Genomic DNA, 12035 nt, shown 5'->3' with positions numbered 1-12035 from the left:
AGTCAAGTACTGGAGTTCCAAATACAAACCCCTAACTCACATACACTGGGCCTAGATGAATCCTCAGTGCCACCAGCAGAGTCAAGAATACTTTCTCTGGTATCACCCAAGTGGAAGGAGAACAGGTAAAGGCCTGTATTGCAATAGGAAAGTCAGCACATCAGCAGCAAGATGTTGGGGGCACGGGGAGTTATTGTGCTGTGTCTTTAAATTTGAAAGAAGGGTAATCATTTATTTTTTGATTAAAAAATTCAGTTTACATTTTGTGTTTGCAACTACATTATTTGAACCACAATAGCTAGGGTTTTGAAAGGGCATTGAATTTCTGTGCCTTTTGGGGGGGGGGCGTTTACATAAAACTTCACACGTGAGGATATAAAAGCCCTGACTTTTAAAAGGAGAGCAGTCTGTCTCTGCTTTGTAATTACCCTTCAGTGTTATCTTCGGCTCCAGCTGTTCAATAGGAGCAGCTTTTGTAAAGGTCCTAAGCAGCCTTGGGGAGCAAGTGTCCTTCCTGCAGGTCCAGAAGAGGCGCAGTCTTCAGCGTCCAGGTGACCACCTGCTGACATGGCCGCTGGCTCCACTTCCCCTGTTAATTCTTCAGAGAACACAAAGGAAGGGAGGGTCCCTTTTCTCTCCATCTAAAAGGAACGCTTTTCTATATAAAACATGCCCCAAATCCTTTGTAAGGTCCAAGTCCCCATAGCACACGCTGAGGCTCCCGCTGACAGTGATGATGACAGCCTGAAGGAAGAGGGGTGACTTCCACTGGGTCTTTGCTCCTATTTCCCAACAATAAAGGAGTAGAACAGAGGGAGGCTGCCCACTCATCCAGGCCAACGTTCTGCTTTAAACCAGAGGAAAGCTGCTCGGTGTCTCTGCATTAGAGATGCGAATGCCCTCGTGAACATCGTCCAAGCAGTCATGGGAAGAAATGAAAGAAAGAATCAACAGGGCTGGGTTTACCAAGGGCATGGCACCTCTAAGTGTGGCAAGGGGCAGTCTTCTGCCATCCCAGGCCCCAGTCCTCAGGCTAGCCCAGAGATGAGTGCCCTCAATTTTACTCAAGGCACTATCAGGCAATGGCTGAAAATATTGTAGCTCTGAGTTAGGCTGTGGGGGACACAACTCTGATCTCAGATACTCTGGGGGCTGAAGTGGGAGACTGGGGACTTAAAACCGAGCCTGGGCCTTGTTCTGAAAAAACAAACAAACAAACGTCCCTATGTTTATAAGGGAAAGACCTCCACTCTGGCTTGCATGAACAAAGCTGGCTAAAAACCTGTATGCAGCTTGACCTAATTTCCACGAGTAAAAAGAGAGAATAAGGGGAAGGAATTGTCTGTGTGACAAAAAAGGCCTGGGACCTGCATCCAGCTCACAATGACTCTCTCTGGGGTTGGAGGCTGAGCTCAGAACATTCCACGTTCTGCTGCCACAAATCTGAGACTTCCCATCTCTTAAAGTTCCCATAACATGAAGCAGCCGATTTACAAAGGCTGGCATTTGATGAGAAAGAAAAGCAGGCATCATGTATTCATACAGACGGAGCTGGTTTTCAGTGTCGTTCTCAGCTGTTCCAGCAGGCTGACTCCCCTGGGCCCATCTGCAGAGCTGTCCTGTTTCGAACACCTCATTCCAAGCGTCCCTAATCAGACAGGACAACTGTGATCCTAGAGGGCCCCGCAGAGCCCTCTTCTCCCATCCTGCTGCTTTCTCTGAGGAAATTCCCCAGAAGCTGTCTGGATGACTTCTATGTTCATGCTCTTAAGAATTTGATACCAGTGTACAGGGTTCCTGACTACCCAGCAGCAGTGTGCTGTGTGGAGCAGAGACAGATTTTATCTGTCTAGTGTCTAAGGGTCAGTATACACAAGCACCCACACCCACACACACACACACACACACACACACACACACACACACACACAGAGAGAGACTTATACCCGAGCGCCTCCACATGCACACGCACACAGACGTGAACCTCACATAAATTCATGAACAACCATCTACAAATGAGCACGTGCACTTACATGTACAACACGTCTTAAGCACATCATAGATGTGTGTGCACATCTACTACAGACAGACATACATTTTAGCTTGCTCATGAACTACAAATGAGCACACACACTTGCATGTGTACTTAAGCACACTAAGCACACATATGCACATAGGCATGTGCACATCTAACACACACACACACACACACACACACACACACACACACTTCAGTTTGCTCTGCTGACAAGGCTCAAGGCTGAGGTTCTGTAGAGCCGAAGGAACAGACTATGGCTGCAGGGTAGGAATATCCAGGTATGTTGGGCACATCCACATGGCTGCCACTTCTACTTCTTGGGTACCTCAGACCCAACTTGTATGAGGAATTGTAGGCAGGACGGTTCAGAGTGAGGGTGCTCAAAGGTATAGCAGCAGGCATCTGTGTCCTGGGGCCCCAGCATCATTCATAGCAGACTCTCACACAGAATGAAATCAGGTTTATTGCAGTATATACACAACTCAGTTCCACTCCGCGGTGTGTTTGTAGATATTCCACATACAACACGTAAGATCACGCGCTGGCCATATGGTTACTACACCTCTGCTACTGGTGAGTTCCAGCAGCGACCACTTTGTGATCAGCCGATCTCTTTCCCAGGACGAGGACCCAGCTATAGTTAGCATTAGCACATGCTGGGCTGAGGGAATGGTGTTCTGAATGTTCCGTGTGTACTCAGTGGCTGCTTGTGTTCACAGGATCTACATGTCTCTTCAGGGTCATGGCAGGGTCACGCCTAGTGGTTGATAGGACAACTTTCAGATATGGGAGGGCTGTGTGTCCGCCGAGCTGCTGGAGTAAGCAGTGAGCTCTGTATAAAGACAGGCAAGGCTGACACCAGGGCTTGTAGCACCCACCTTTTGTCACTGCCAACAGCTCTTTTAAGTGTTTCTGACCTAGGCCATTTGTTCCCCACAACCTGTTCTCTAGCCTGGTAGCCCTGCAAGGCAGCAGGTTAGTGGTGTTTTCTAGATCATCTGAGGTGTCTATCCTGTGCAGTTGCAGACAAACTGGAGGCCTTTCAAGAGTGGATAGAGGCAAAAGTGCAGGAGGGGTTCTGTGGACAGACATTCAGGACAGATGTCTGGCCCCCGGGCCTCAGCTAGTTTCTAGATACTTCTCTGCTGTACTAAAGCCCCCATGTACCAGAAGTGGAGCCCCTACTTTTGTGATTTTTCTGACCCCAAAACCTCTGGCTCTGGTACAATTGCTGAGATCATTGGTATTCATGCTGGCCGTGGCCTACATGCCTCAGAAAGCACAGGAAAACATTTTGCAGCTTTTATCCTGTGTGTGTGTGTGTGTGTGTGTGTTGGGGTGTAAGTTACATAGACTATGCCTGAACACTAGGTCCAGAACCTACAGCCCTTGCACTGGGCCATGACATGGTCTCCCAGGGTCTTTGGACACCGCAAGGAAAGGCACTCTCTGTCTGCAGCTGCTTTTCAATCACAGCAAGCATTCCCTCAGGTCTGCCTGCCCACAGTTGCAAATAACACTGGAAAAATAAGGATTGTTACTGGCAAATGTTGGATAGGAAAACTTGATGCCTCTTCATACTTTGATAAAATAAATCTCTTTAAGCAATTTTAAGATGGTGGTTTTCTTTAAAATAAAAATCGAAGTTTTCTACCAGCTAGAGAACAACCTTGGGCTGAATGGACAAGTCATGAATGAGGGCCTTCATGCCAGCAGCCGGCCTGGGATCCAGGGCTGCTCACCACTTGTAGGAAGCAGCAGATGCTAAGTGCCCTGGGAGGAGATGAGTTCCTGGCTTGGCCGCTGAACCATGAATATCCTCCCTGACTTATCTTTGGTCACTACCAGATGGTCCAGGGAATGGCAAGGGTGTGGCTGTCCAGATGTAGTCCACAGGACAGAACTCAAGGCCGGGGGCACCAGGAAGCTTGTAGGATGAGAAGGTTGCTTTCATCCACTTTCCCTGGTATGCCATAGATTGAGAGGAATGTCAGAGACAACCATAGGCATGCGCTGGGCCACAGGGTGGTGATGCTCAGCTGGTTCTGGACGTGGTTCTCCCTGACAGGAGGCAGTGGAGAAACTGGAATCTTCCTCCTTGTTTTTTTTCGGACGTTCTAGAACCCAGTTTTGATGTTCAGGGCCACCTGGTTTCCTTGCTCTCTTTGAAAGTAGAATATGGCTGTGCCATATTATGAAGAGGATGGCTTAAACGCTAGAGTCTGTCAACAATAACTGGTGTTTCAATCAAGTTACAATCGAGTTAAGGACCAGGGCTGACCCAATAAGGCACCAGACACTGGGGCAAGCAGAGGAAGCTGGCAAACACATATGTCAAACCCAGCAGCACTGTCAGCTCTGTATGAGGGACACAGCTAAATGACTGAGGTCTCTGACTGCAGGAAGGACTGGGTACGGGAGCCACGGTGTATCTGTAGGGCGCTTTCTGAGCCATTCCGGGACATGGACCAGCTGTGCAGCCGGTAGTCCCGGCTCCCAGGCTGGGTCAGGCACAGGCCTCTCCACCTTCTTTTCAGTTCACACTGTACCTGAGGGGGGGGTGAGGGTGTTAGTGAAGGGTCAGCTTGGAATGTAGGAACTTATGAATCCTCCAAAGACGCATACAGCATGGATGCAACCACTAGGTAGCAAACAGCTGGTATGGTTTTATAGCTCTTCTCTAGTAGACACAGGATGAGTGGTCTGGCCCACCCCCTGTTCCTGGTTCCTGGAGAGAAGTAACCCTCAGGCTCCAGAAGGGTATTGGGTGAGTGAGCAGGGAAAGGCAGAACAGAGAGCTGGAGGAGATGGTCGGCCTTTTTGCATATGAATGCCAGACATCAGCAGGGTACACTAAGGGGCTGGACATGGGAGTGGGGCACAGAAAAGGTACAGACTTATGAGTGAGCCTCATTGGTGAGTCTGACCAGTATGGAATGTGTCTTGCCTTGGCCCAGCTCCTTGGATCCTGTAGGACCTTCATCAATGTCTTCCCCCTTTAAAGACTCTTGAGTGAAGAAAGTGTTGGGAAGGGACAGGGATGTTGGCTCTGTCAAAGCCTTCCCTAGTGATAGAAAAGGGGCTGACTCTCAGGTCACAGTCATATAGAGACAATATGTAGGTTGGGTAGATTCTGAGGATTGGAGGTGCATGGAAGGAGTGGTCACATAAGAAGAACCAGGCTCTCATGCCATCTTGGGACAGTGATGTATCTCTCAATGAGGCCCAGCCCCTCCCACCAACGCCACATCTTCAGGGACCCAGTTCTGGGTTGAAGAGTAAGATGCTGACCCTGGGGGCTGGAGAGATGGCTCAGCGGTTAAGAGCACTGCCTGCTCTTCCAGAGGTCCTGAGTTCAATTCCCAGCAACCACTTGGTGGCTCACAGCCATCTCTACTGAGCTCTGATGCCTTCTTCTGGCATGCAAGTGTACATGCAGATAGGACACTCACATACAATTAACAAACAAAAACAAACAAACAAACAAGCTGACCATGATGGGGACATTGTGTGGAGGACAGAGGCTCAATTTGCTGGAAGGACTGGCAGTCTTGCTCAGAGGGGCTTTGGGAACCCAAGTTTGGCCTTGGTTGCATGGGGGCATAGTTGGCCAGAGGTTGTTGATGGGGCCAACTCCTGACCCAACGTCAGTGCCCAGTTCCAGCAGACAAAGGACTTACCTCACTGTTCAGAAAGCAATATAGAACTGCGACCACCAGGCCCTGAAAAGAGACAGAGTGTCAGAGCTGCCCACAGTCGGTGGCACCCGCGGTACCTCCCACACTTACCTGGAAGGAACCAACACATAACTCAAACAGGATCTGGTACGTGGAGGAGATGCCAATGGGGAAGGCAGCAAACACCATGTAGTGGACGCCAAACAGTGGGATTAGCAGCAGTGTGGACTTGGCGAGCCTCCTAGTAGAAGGAGAAGGACAAGATGCCTTGTGTTTCTCCCTTCACCCGCCTGAGGTCATGAGAGATTTCAGAGGCTAAAGCAGTCAGGGAGCACACAAACACTTACTCTTCTTGTGCCAATGAACCCTCTTCTCACGCTTGGGCAGAATTTTCATATGTGGACATGTGAGGCTGCTCATGAAGAGGAGATTCTTACAGGGTGTATCGTGTGGCTCACCAGCTCTCAGGGGATTTACTGTCCTTTGTCACGAGTGCCCACTGCTGGACCACACTACTCTTGGACAGATAATTCTGCTGGGGCTGGGTTATTCAAGGACAAAACCTACTAGGAGTGGGACCCTGGATTCCATTCTGAGAACTGGGTGGAGAGACTGCACGTAGCATCCCCAAAACACAGAGGGGAGGGTCTTCCATTACTGATACAGGGACCTGTCAATACAGATCATTTTTTTTCTGGAATCTGAGTTATCTCAGTTGAAGCTTCCTAGACTTCTACTGAGTTGTAACCACAGCTCAGATTCCAGGCCTTATCAGAATTCTGGAAGAGTTGGGCAATAGCTCAAGAATCTACATTTCTGTCCAGTTCCTAGTGACCTCTGCTGTCCTCATCCTGTTCTATGAGCCCTGCACTAGGGACCAGGTATCGAGCTTACCATCCCCAGGTGCCTCCAACTGCTCAGGACTGGGTGCTCATCTGAGGGGAAGCCTTCTCTTGGCTTCTTACTATCACTAAGCACACAGCCCATCTCCTCTAGATTCAGCTAGGGAAGGCAGGAGGCTTCTCCTGGTTCCTGTTCCTCTTTTTTCCTTTCGTTACCTCCAAACACAGGAGAAAATAAAACAACTTTCTCTCACTTATTTTAAAGGTTTCCTCTTCAAGTCCACACAAGCTAGAGTTATCTGAAAGGAGGGAACCTCAATTGAAGAACCGCCTTCAAAAGATCAAGCTGTGCGGCATTTTCTAAATTAGTGATCAGTGTGGGAGGGGCCAGGGGAGGCTACCCGTGGGCTGGTAGTCCCCAGTTCTATAAGAAAGCAGGCTGAGCAAGCCATGAGGAGTAAGCCAGTAACGAGCACCCTCCATGGCTTCTGCATCCAGGATCCTGCCCTGTTTGTGTTCCTGTCCTGACTTCTTTCAATAATGAACAGTGCCTTGGTTTTTGGTCATGGTGTTTCATCACAGAAATAGAAAACCTAAGTAAGACACAGGGTGTGCAAGTTCCAGAGATGTGTGTGTGTGGCTTCCTCCACACGTTAGGTCCTATGGGGTGGGGGATTAAGGGCAGGACTTTTCCTATCTGACAATCTGCACAGAAGCCTGGTCCTTTCTGAGATAGCCATGGTGCACGTGTTAGGTATCTCTACCAACAGAATATTTCTGCAGCTGCCGCCTTGCCAGTGCACACCCTTGAGGTTCTGTGCCTAGCAGGATGGGCCACCAGGCTCCTGAGTGCAATTCCTTTAGTTGAGGTTATAAGGAAGCTGCCAGGTCCTGACATTTGCATGACCTATCTACACATCTGTCCCCAGGACAGCCTGTGGGAGAGGAGGTCTTTAGTCCTTCTTTGTTACAATCCAAGGGGTGAAACATAGCCCTCTGCCCTTCTCATCACCCTGGAAGAGCATAGACAGCATTACCCTATGTAATTGATTCAAAAATAAAAGCATCCATCCCAAGAGCTTCTTAACGAACACTGCCCAGGAGCCCAGAGAAAAGGTCAGAGCAGACACTAAACAGGATTTGCCGAAAATCCAAATTCAATTGAAAGGCGACTAAGAATGGCCGCCCAGCTTTCCAGGGCTGCAGAGGGGGATGCATGAGAACCATTATCTCCCGTCAGGCACCACGGGGCAGCTTATACCTTGTTATGTGTTAGCCCGACAGGTTTCTTCCACTAGGAGAGACTCATTTCTCATATTTGGTGCGCAGCATGACACAACTAAGGCTTAAATGTCCACCAGGCCCTTTCTCTAGTCCTCTGTGCCAGGCACCAAATGTCTTTCGGTTGTTTCTCAAACCCAACAGGCCATTCTATTTTACAGATAAGGAGACAGCACACAGGGAAGGACCCTTTCTGCTTGGCCATACTGCTGCCTCAGCACCCACGTTGTGTTACATTTTTTTCCTCATGAAAAGCAGCGTGAGTGCGGGTGGCAACTTCCAACTGGCTCGGAGCTGATGACCTGCCAGGGTAATGCCGCTCTTAACCAGCATGGCATCATCTGAGCCCAGGCTCTTGTCCTGTACCAAATATAGCGTCACCGAACCAAGTCCAGGCTCCTGAGCTGTACCAAATACAACATCAACCGAATTCATGCTCACATCACACCTGAGTTGGGAATCTATGTTTTTCTTTGTGAATTATGGGTAACCTATTGCTTCCTTAGATAATCATAAATTAACTGGTGACACTCATGACCTCAAGTCCTGTGCCCTTCTAAGTGACACACAGCTTGTTAGATTATTGCTAAAGGCAGGTCTAGGCACAAAGTGCCAGCTGTGCTTGCATGGCCCAGCCCCAAGGTGTGGTGGGGAGGGCAGATGATATGGAGAACAATGCATGGTCAAAGGGAGATGTCAAACTGGGATATCATAGAAAGGACACATTTAAGGGACACTCTCACATCATGACTCTATGCTCGATGGCAAACATGAGAGAATGTTCTTACTTTTACCACCATCATCCCATCAGTGTGGTTTCTTGACCTCTCTGAGTGCTGGGCCAGCAGACTCCAGTGTCAGTGCATGTTGAGCATTAAGGGACACCTAGGCACCCTGAGGACCTTCTATGGGCTGGCATTGGGCTCTACTCTCCATGAGCTTCTCTGTACATTCCTCATGTTGGACAAGCAGATACTCACTTGTACTGTGACTGGTCATTGCCACCAACATCTGGAGAAGTTAGCTTCTGAAGTAAGATCCTTACAATGCTGATGAAGAGGGCAAAGTTGACCTGCACAGAGACAACAAAGGACTACGTGATCTGTGAGCACCTTTAGATCTTATCCCTCATCACCCATCTATAGGATTTAGCCACCATCTACCCCAGGCACTAGCTCTGCCCACTGCACCAAAGAGGACCTCGTGTGGGCATTGTGGGTACTACTGCATAAGGTTGTGGGTATCTGGCCATCTCTGTGGAGATGGGCAACAGATTATTTTAATCTCCTCCAAGCCTAGAATTCTTCTGATCTTTTCGCCTTGGAGTCCACTCTTCCCTGGGTATTGCCCTGGAGGAGATGGGGCCCTGCAGGAAGGTGGTAGCCGTTTGCATACGGTGGCTACCCTCTGCATGGTATGGGTGCACACAAGGAAGGCAGGGCATAGCCTCTCCACAGGCAGCTACTTACTACAATAGAAATTAGAATGGGCATCCGAATGACCCACCAGGGGATGCTGTGGTCGTTCGTGTCCCAGCAACTGTCAGAGAGAAAGAAACTGATGTCAACTCTGACTTCACATACAAACTAGGTTCAGGGTAGGACGGTTTGGGTGATGGCTGACTCTCACACGAAGAAGCTTGCAGAACCAACCTCCTCCCTTCTTGGGTCTTATACCCAATGTGCCAACCAGACTAAGATTGCATAGTTGCCTCCAACTAGATATAATTGCCCCACATGTAGAGTGAAGAGGCTTTCCTGGGTGAGTCAACCTGACAGTCTGCTAGTGGAGAGGTAGCATGGAGTGCAGTTCCAGGGTTGGTTGTCTCAAAGCTACGATGTTAATTCAAGGCACGTGCTCTCATTTGCTCTTGATATCATGAAGGCCCTTTGCTTCCTTCGGAAAACACATTCCCCCAAATCATATCTCTGTTTTGAAGAATTAAAAATGTGCCTTGAGAGTGACTGAGGTGGTCTTAACTCTCCATAAGGTTTATCTCCAGCAAAAGTGTGGTTATGCAAGGCTTCAGCTCACAGTGGATGCTGACTGTTCCAGCAAGGGCAGAGTCTCATGGCCTAGGGCCCCAGCCGGTTTGGCAATGTGACATGCATGGGCAGTTGAGCTGGCTCTGAGACCTCCAAACCACAGAGCGAAGAGTGCCTTCCAGCTGACACTACCTCAGTTGTCAGTCCTGCTTAACCAAGGGTGACTGGGCCAGTGAACCCAGCTGAGGAACAACTGCTGTGGTAAGTGGATGGGGATTCGTTTTTGTTGTCAGTATAGAGTCACAGACTAAAGAAAAGGATTAGCTTAGACCAACCACTCAGAGTGATGTACTCTCCAGTGGACACTTGATACCCTGGGGTCTTTTGTGAGATACATATAGGCTAGGGATGCCTGTTACTACCCCTGGACTCAGAAGTTCTCAGAGAAGGAGCTCACAGAGGCCATCCAGGCAGCCATATGGCCTGATCTCAATGCATTTCCCCCCCTGCTCCCCAGTAAACCTGCTTGTTTCTGCTTAGCTGTCTTGGGAACACCAAAGAGTCATGCAGAGTATCACTCATTTCGCCTGGCTTTCCCCATTTTAGCTAAATAAGGTGTGGTTTAACTTTCACCTCTCCTTTGGGCCATCTCCTAAATACTGAAATGCATAGTGAGTCTTGCCCATGACCATGCACGTGTCTTCAAATCACGGGGTGCTAAATGTTGCCTAGAAATATCTTGACTGGCTGCAAGTCTTTTGTCTCTAAGGGTACAAGCTTCCTTAACTCTCAGATATTCAACCAGCACCAGCAGGTCTTGTTTCACAGGCGTGAATGCATACACAATACTTACCCTGTGTCTTCTAAAGAAAGGCGAGTTGCTATCCATGCACCTATACACACACTGGGGATACCTGCGGAGAGACCCCATCAGATTGGCTCCTGCTCATTAATGAGAAGCAACACTGTACACCTGGCACTCAGGAATCAGAACGTGTAAAGAGTAATTTTCAACCAAAGGACCACATGGAAGCTCTCACTTAATGTCTTCGCCAATGTGTGAAGGTTTGCACTTATACCTCATTAAGCAGGAAGGACAAATGTGTCTGAAAGCTGAGAATCTGAACAGAGCTGAAGGCTGTCAAAGACAGGGAGGCCAAGTAAGAGGGAGACATGCTCACTGGGTCCATGTTGTCTGAGGGGCTGGGTGTTTTACTCCCTAAGCCATGCAAACTTTCGTCCCTTCCTGCTCTGGAAAGGGCTGGCTCCGGGCAGCAGGTAGACGTGCCATCTGCCTGCTCCTCTGACTTTTCATTGCTGATATGAGCTGACTGGGAAAAGGGAAAGGAACAATTATTCTGCTACTCATTTGAGGTAAAGGGGGTGTGAACGGAAGTCGAATTCTAAAGGATTTTAAAACCAGCTCCTTGGTTGACATCGACGGAACCCTCCAACGCACCCAAGGTGACCAGTGAGTATGGCCCTGGAGTAGGGTTTTGAGCAGAAACCTACATATTTTGGTGAAATGAGATGGCAATCAAGATGGAGATATGAAGGCCCTTACCCCATCCAATAAGAAGGTAGGCCAGGAAACACCTGCTGGGAGGAAGGATGGCTACCAGGAGGGTGTGCAGGTAGAGACCCTCCACCAGAAGCCAGTAGAAGTTCGCCATGATACAGTACTGGAAGAATACCAGGCTGAGCTTGCAGCCAACCTGGAACCAGAGACAGCGAGAGAACGTGCCAGTTGGTAAAAATAGTTATGGTAGGCAGGGCAGCTCTCTGTTTGGATAAGTTGTAAAGCAAAGCCAGTGCGCTGACTTGGACGGACATTGTTAATATCTTGGCCCAGCAGAGGCCAAAAATGTGTTATACTGAGGCACAGTCCTTTGTATATACAATGCCAGGGACCATCTGCAGGAAGCCTCTGATCCTTGAAGCGAGAAGTGTAGGCAGGGAGTTCCTGGGAGCCAGTTGTTGGCCACCTTCCTGAACCCAGGCTCAGACATTCCTCCTCCTCCTCCTCCTCCTCCTCCTCCTCCTCCTCCTCCTCCTCCTCCTCCTCCTCCTCCTCCTCCTCCTCCTCTTTCTCCCTCTCCCTCAATCCTCCTTTCTTCTGTGTTACTCCTGGCCCCTCTGCCATGTCTTTACCTCAGTATTTTCTCCACTGCCCACCCAAGGGGCTCCCTCTCTCCAGAACATGCAGTAGAAG

The 12035-nt window shown here is 49.2% G+C and overlaps 1 protein-coding gene across 12 annotated transcripts in view; it reads right to left on the bottom strand.

Annotated features, from left to right (window-relative positions):
• Positions 1-2483: 2483 nt before the first annotated feature.
• Vipr2 (vasoactive intestinal peptide receptor 2) overlaps positions 2484-12035 on the bottom strand; it is a 69508-nt gene continuing 59956 nt past the window's right edge. For 6 of the 12 annotated variants that reach the window (XR_015621702.1, XR_015621699.1, XM_087552397.1 and 3 more), the window contains 7 exon segments: positions 11388-11538; positions 10677-10737; positions 9308-9377; positions 8819-8910; positions 5827-5956; positions 5719-5760; positions 2484-4587 (listed from right to left, as the gene is read on the bottom strand). Coding sequence is in view for 9 of the 12 variants with exons in the window: in XM_087552397.1 (XP_087408523.1) it covers positions 4414-4587; positions 5719-5760; positions 5827-5956; positions 8819-8910; positions 9308-9377; positions 10677-10737; positions 11388-11538 (720 nt within the window). In the remaining 3 variants the exon portion in view is untranslated. 12 annotated transcript variants of the gene reach the window in all.

The sequence above is a fragment of the Rattus norvegicus genome, chromosome 6 (genome assembly GCF_021556685.1).
Source record: "Rattus norvegicus strain SHRSP/BbbUtx chromosome 6, alternate assembly SHRSP_T2T, whole genome shotgun sequence".
Classification (NCBI taxonomy): Eukaryota; Metazoa; Chordata; class Mammalia; order Rodentia; family Muridae; genus Rattus; species Rattus norvegicus.
Note: the sequence above shows the minus strand (reverse complement) of the source record. Positions and strands in the feature narration are given on the sequence as shown.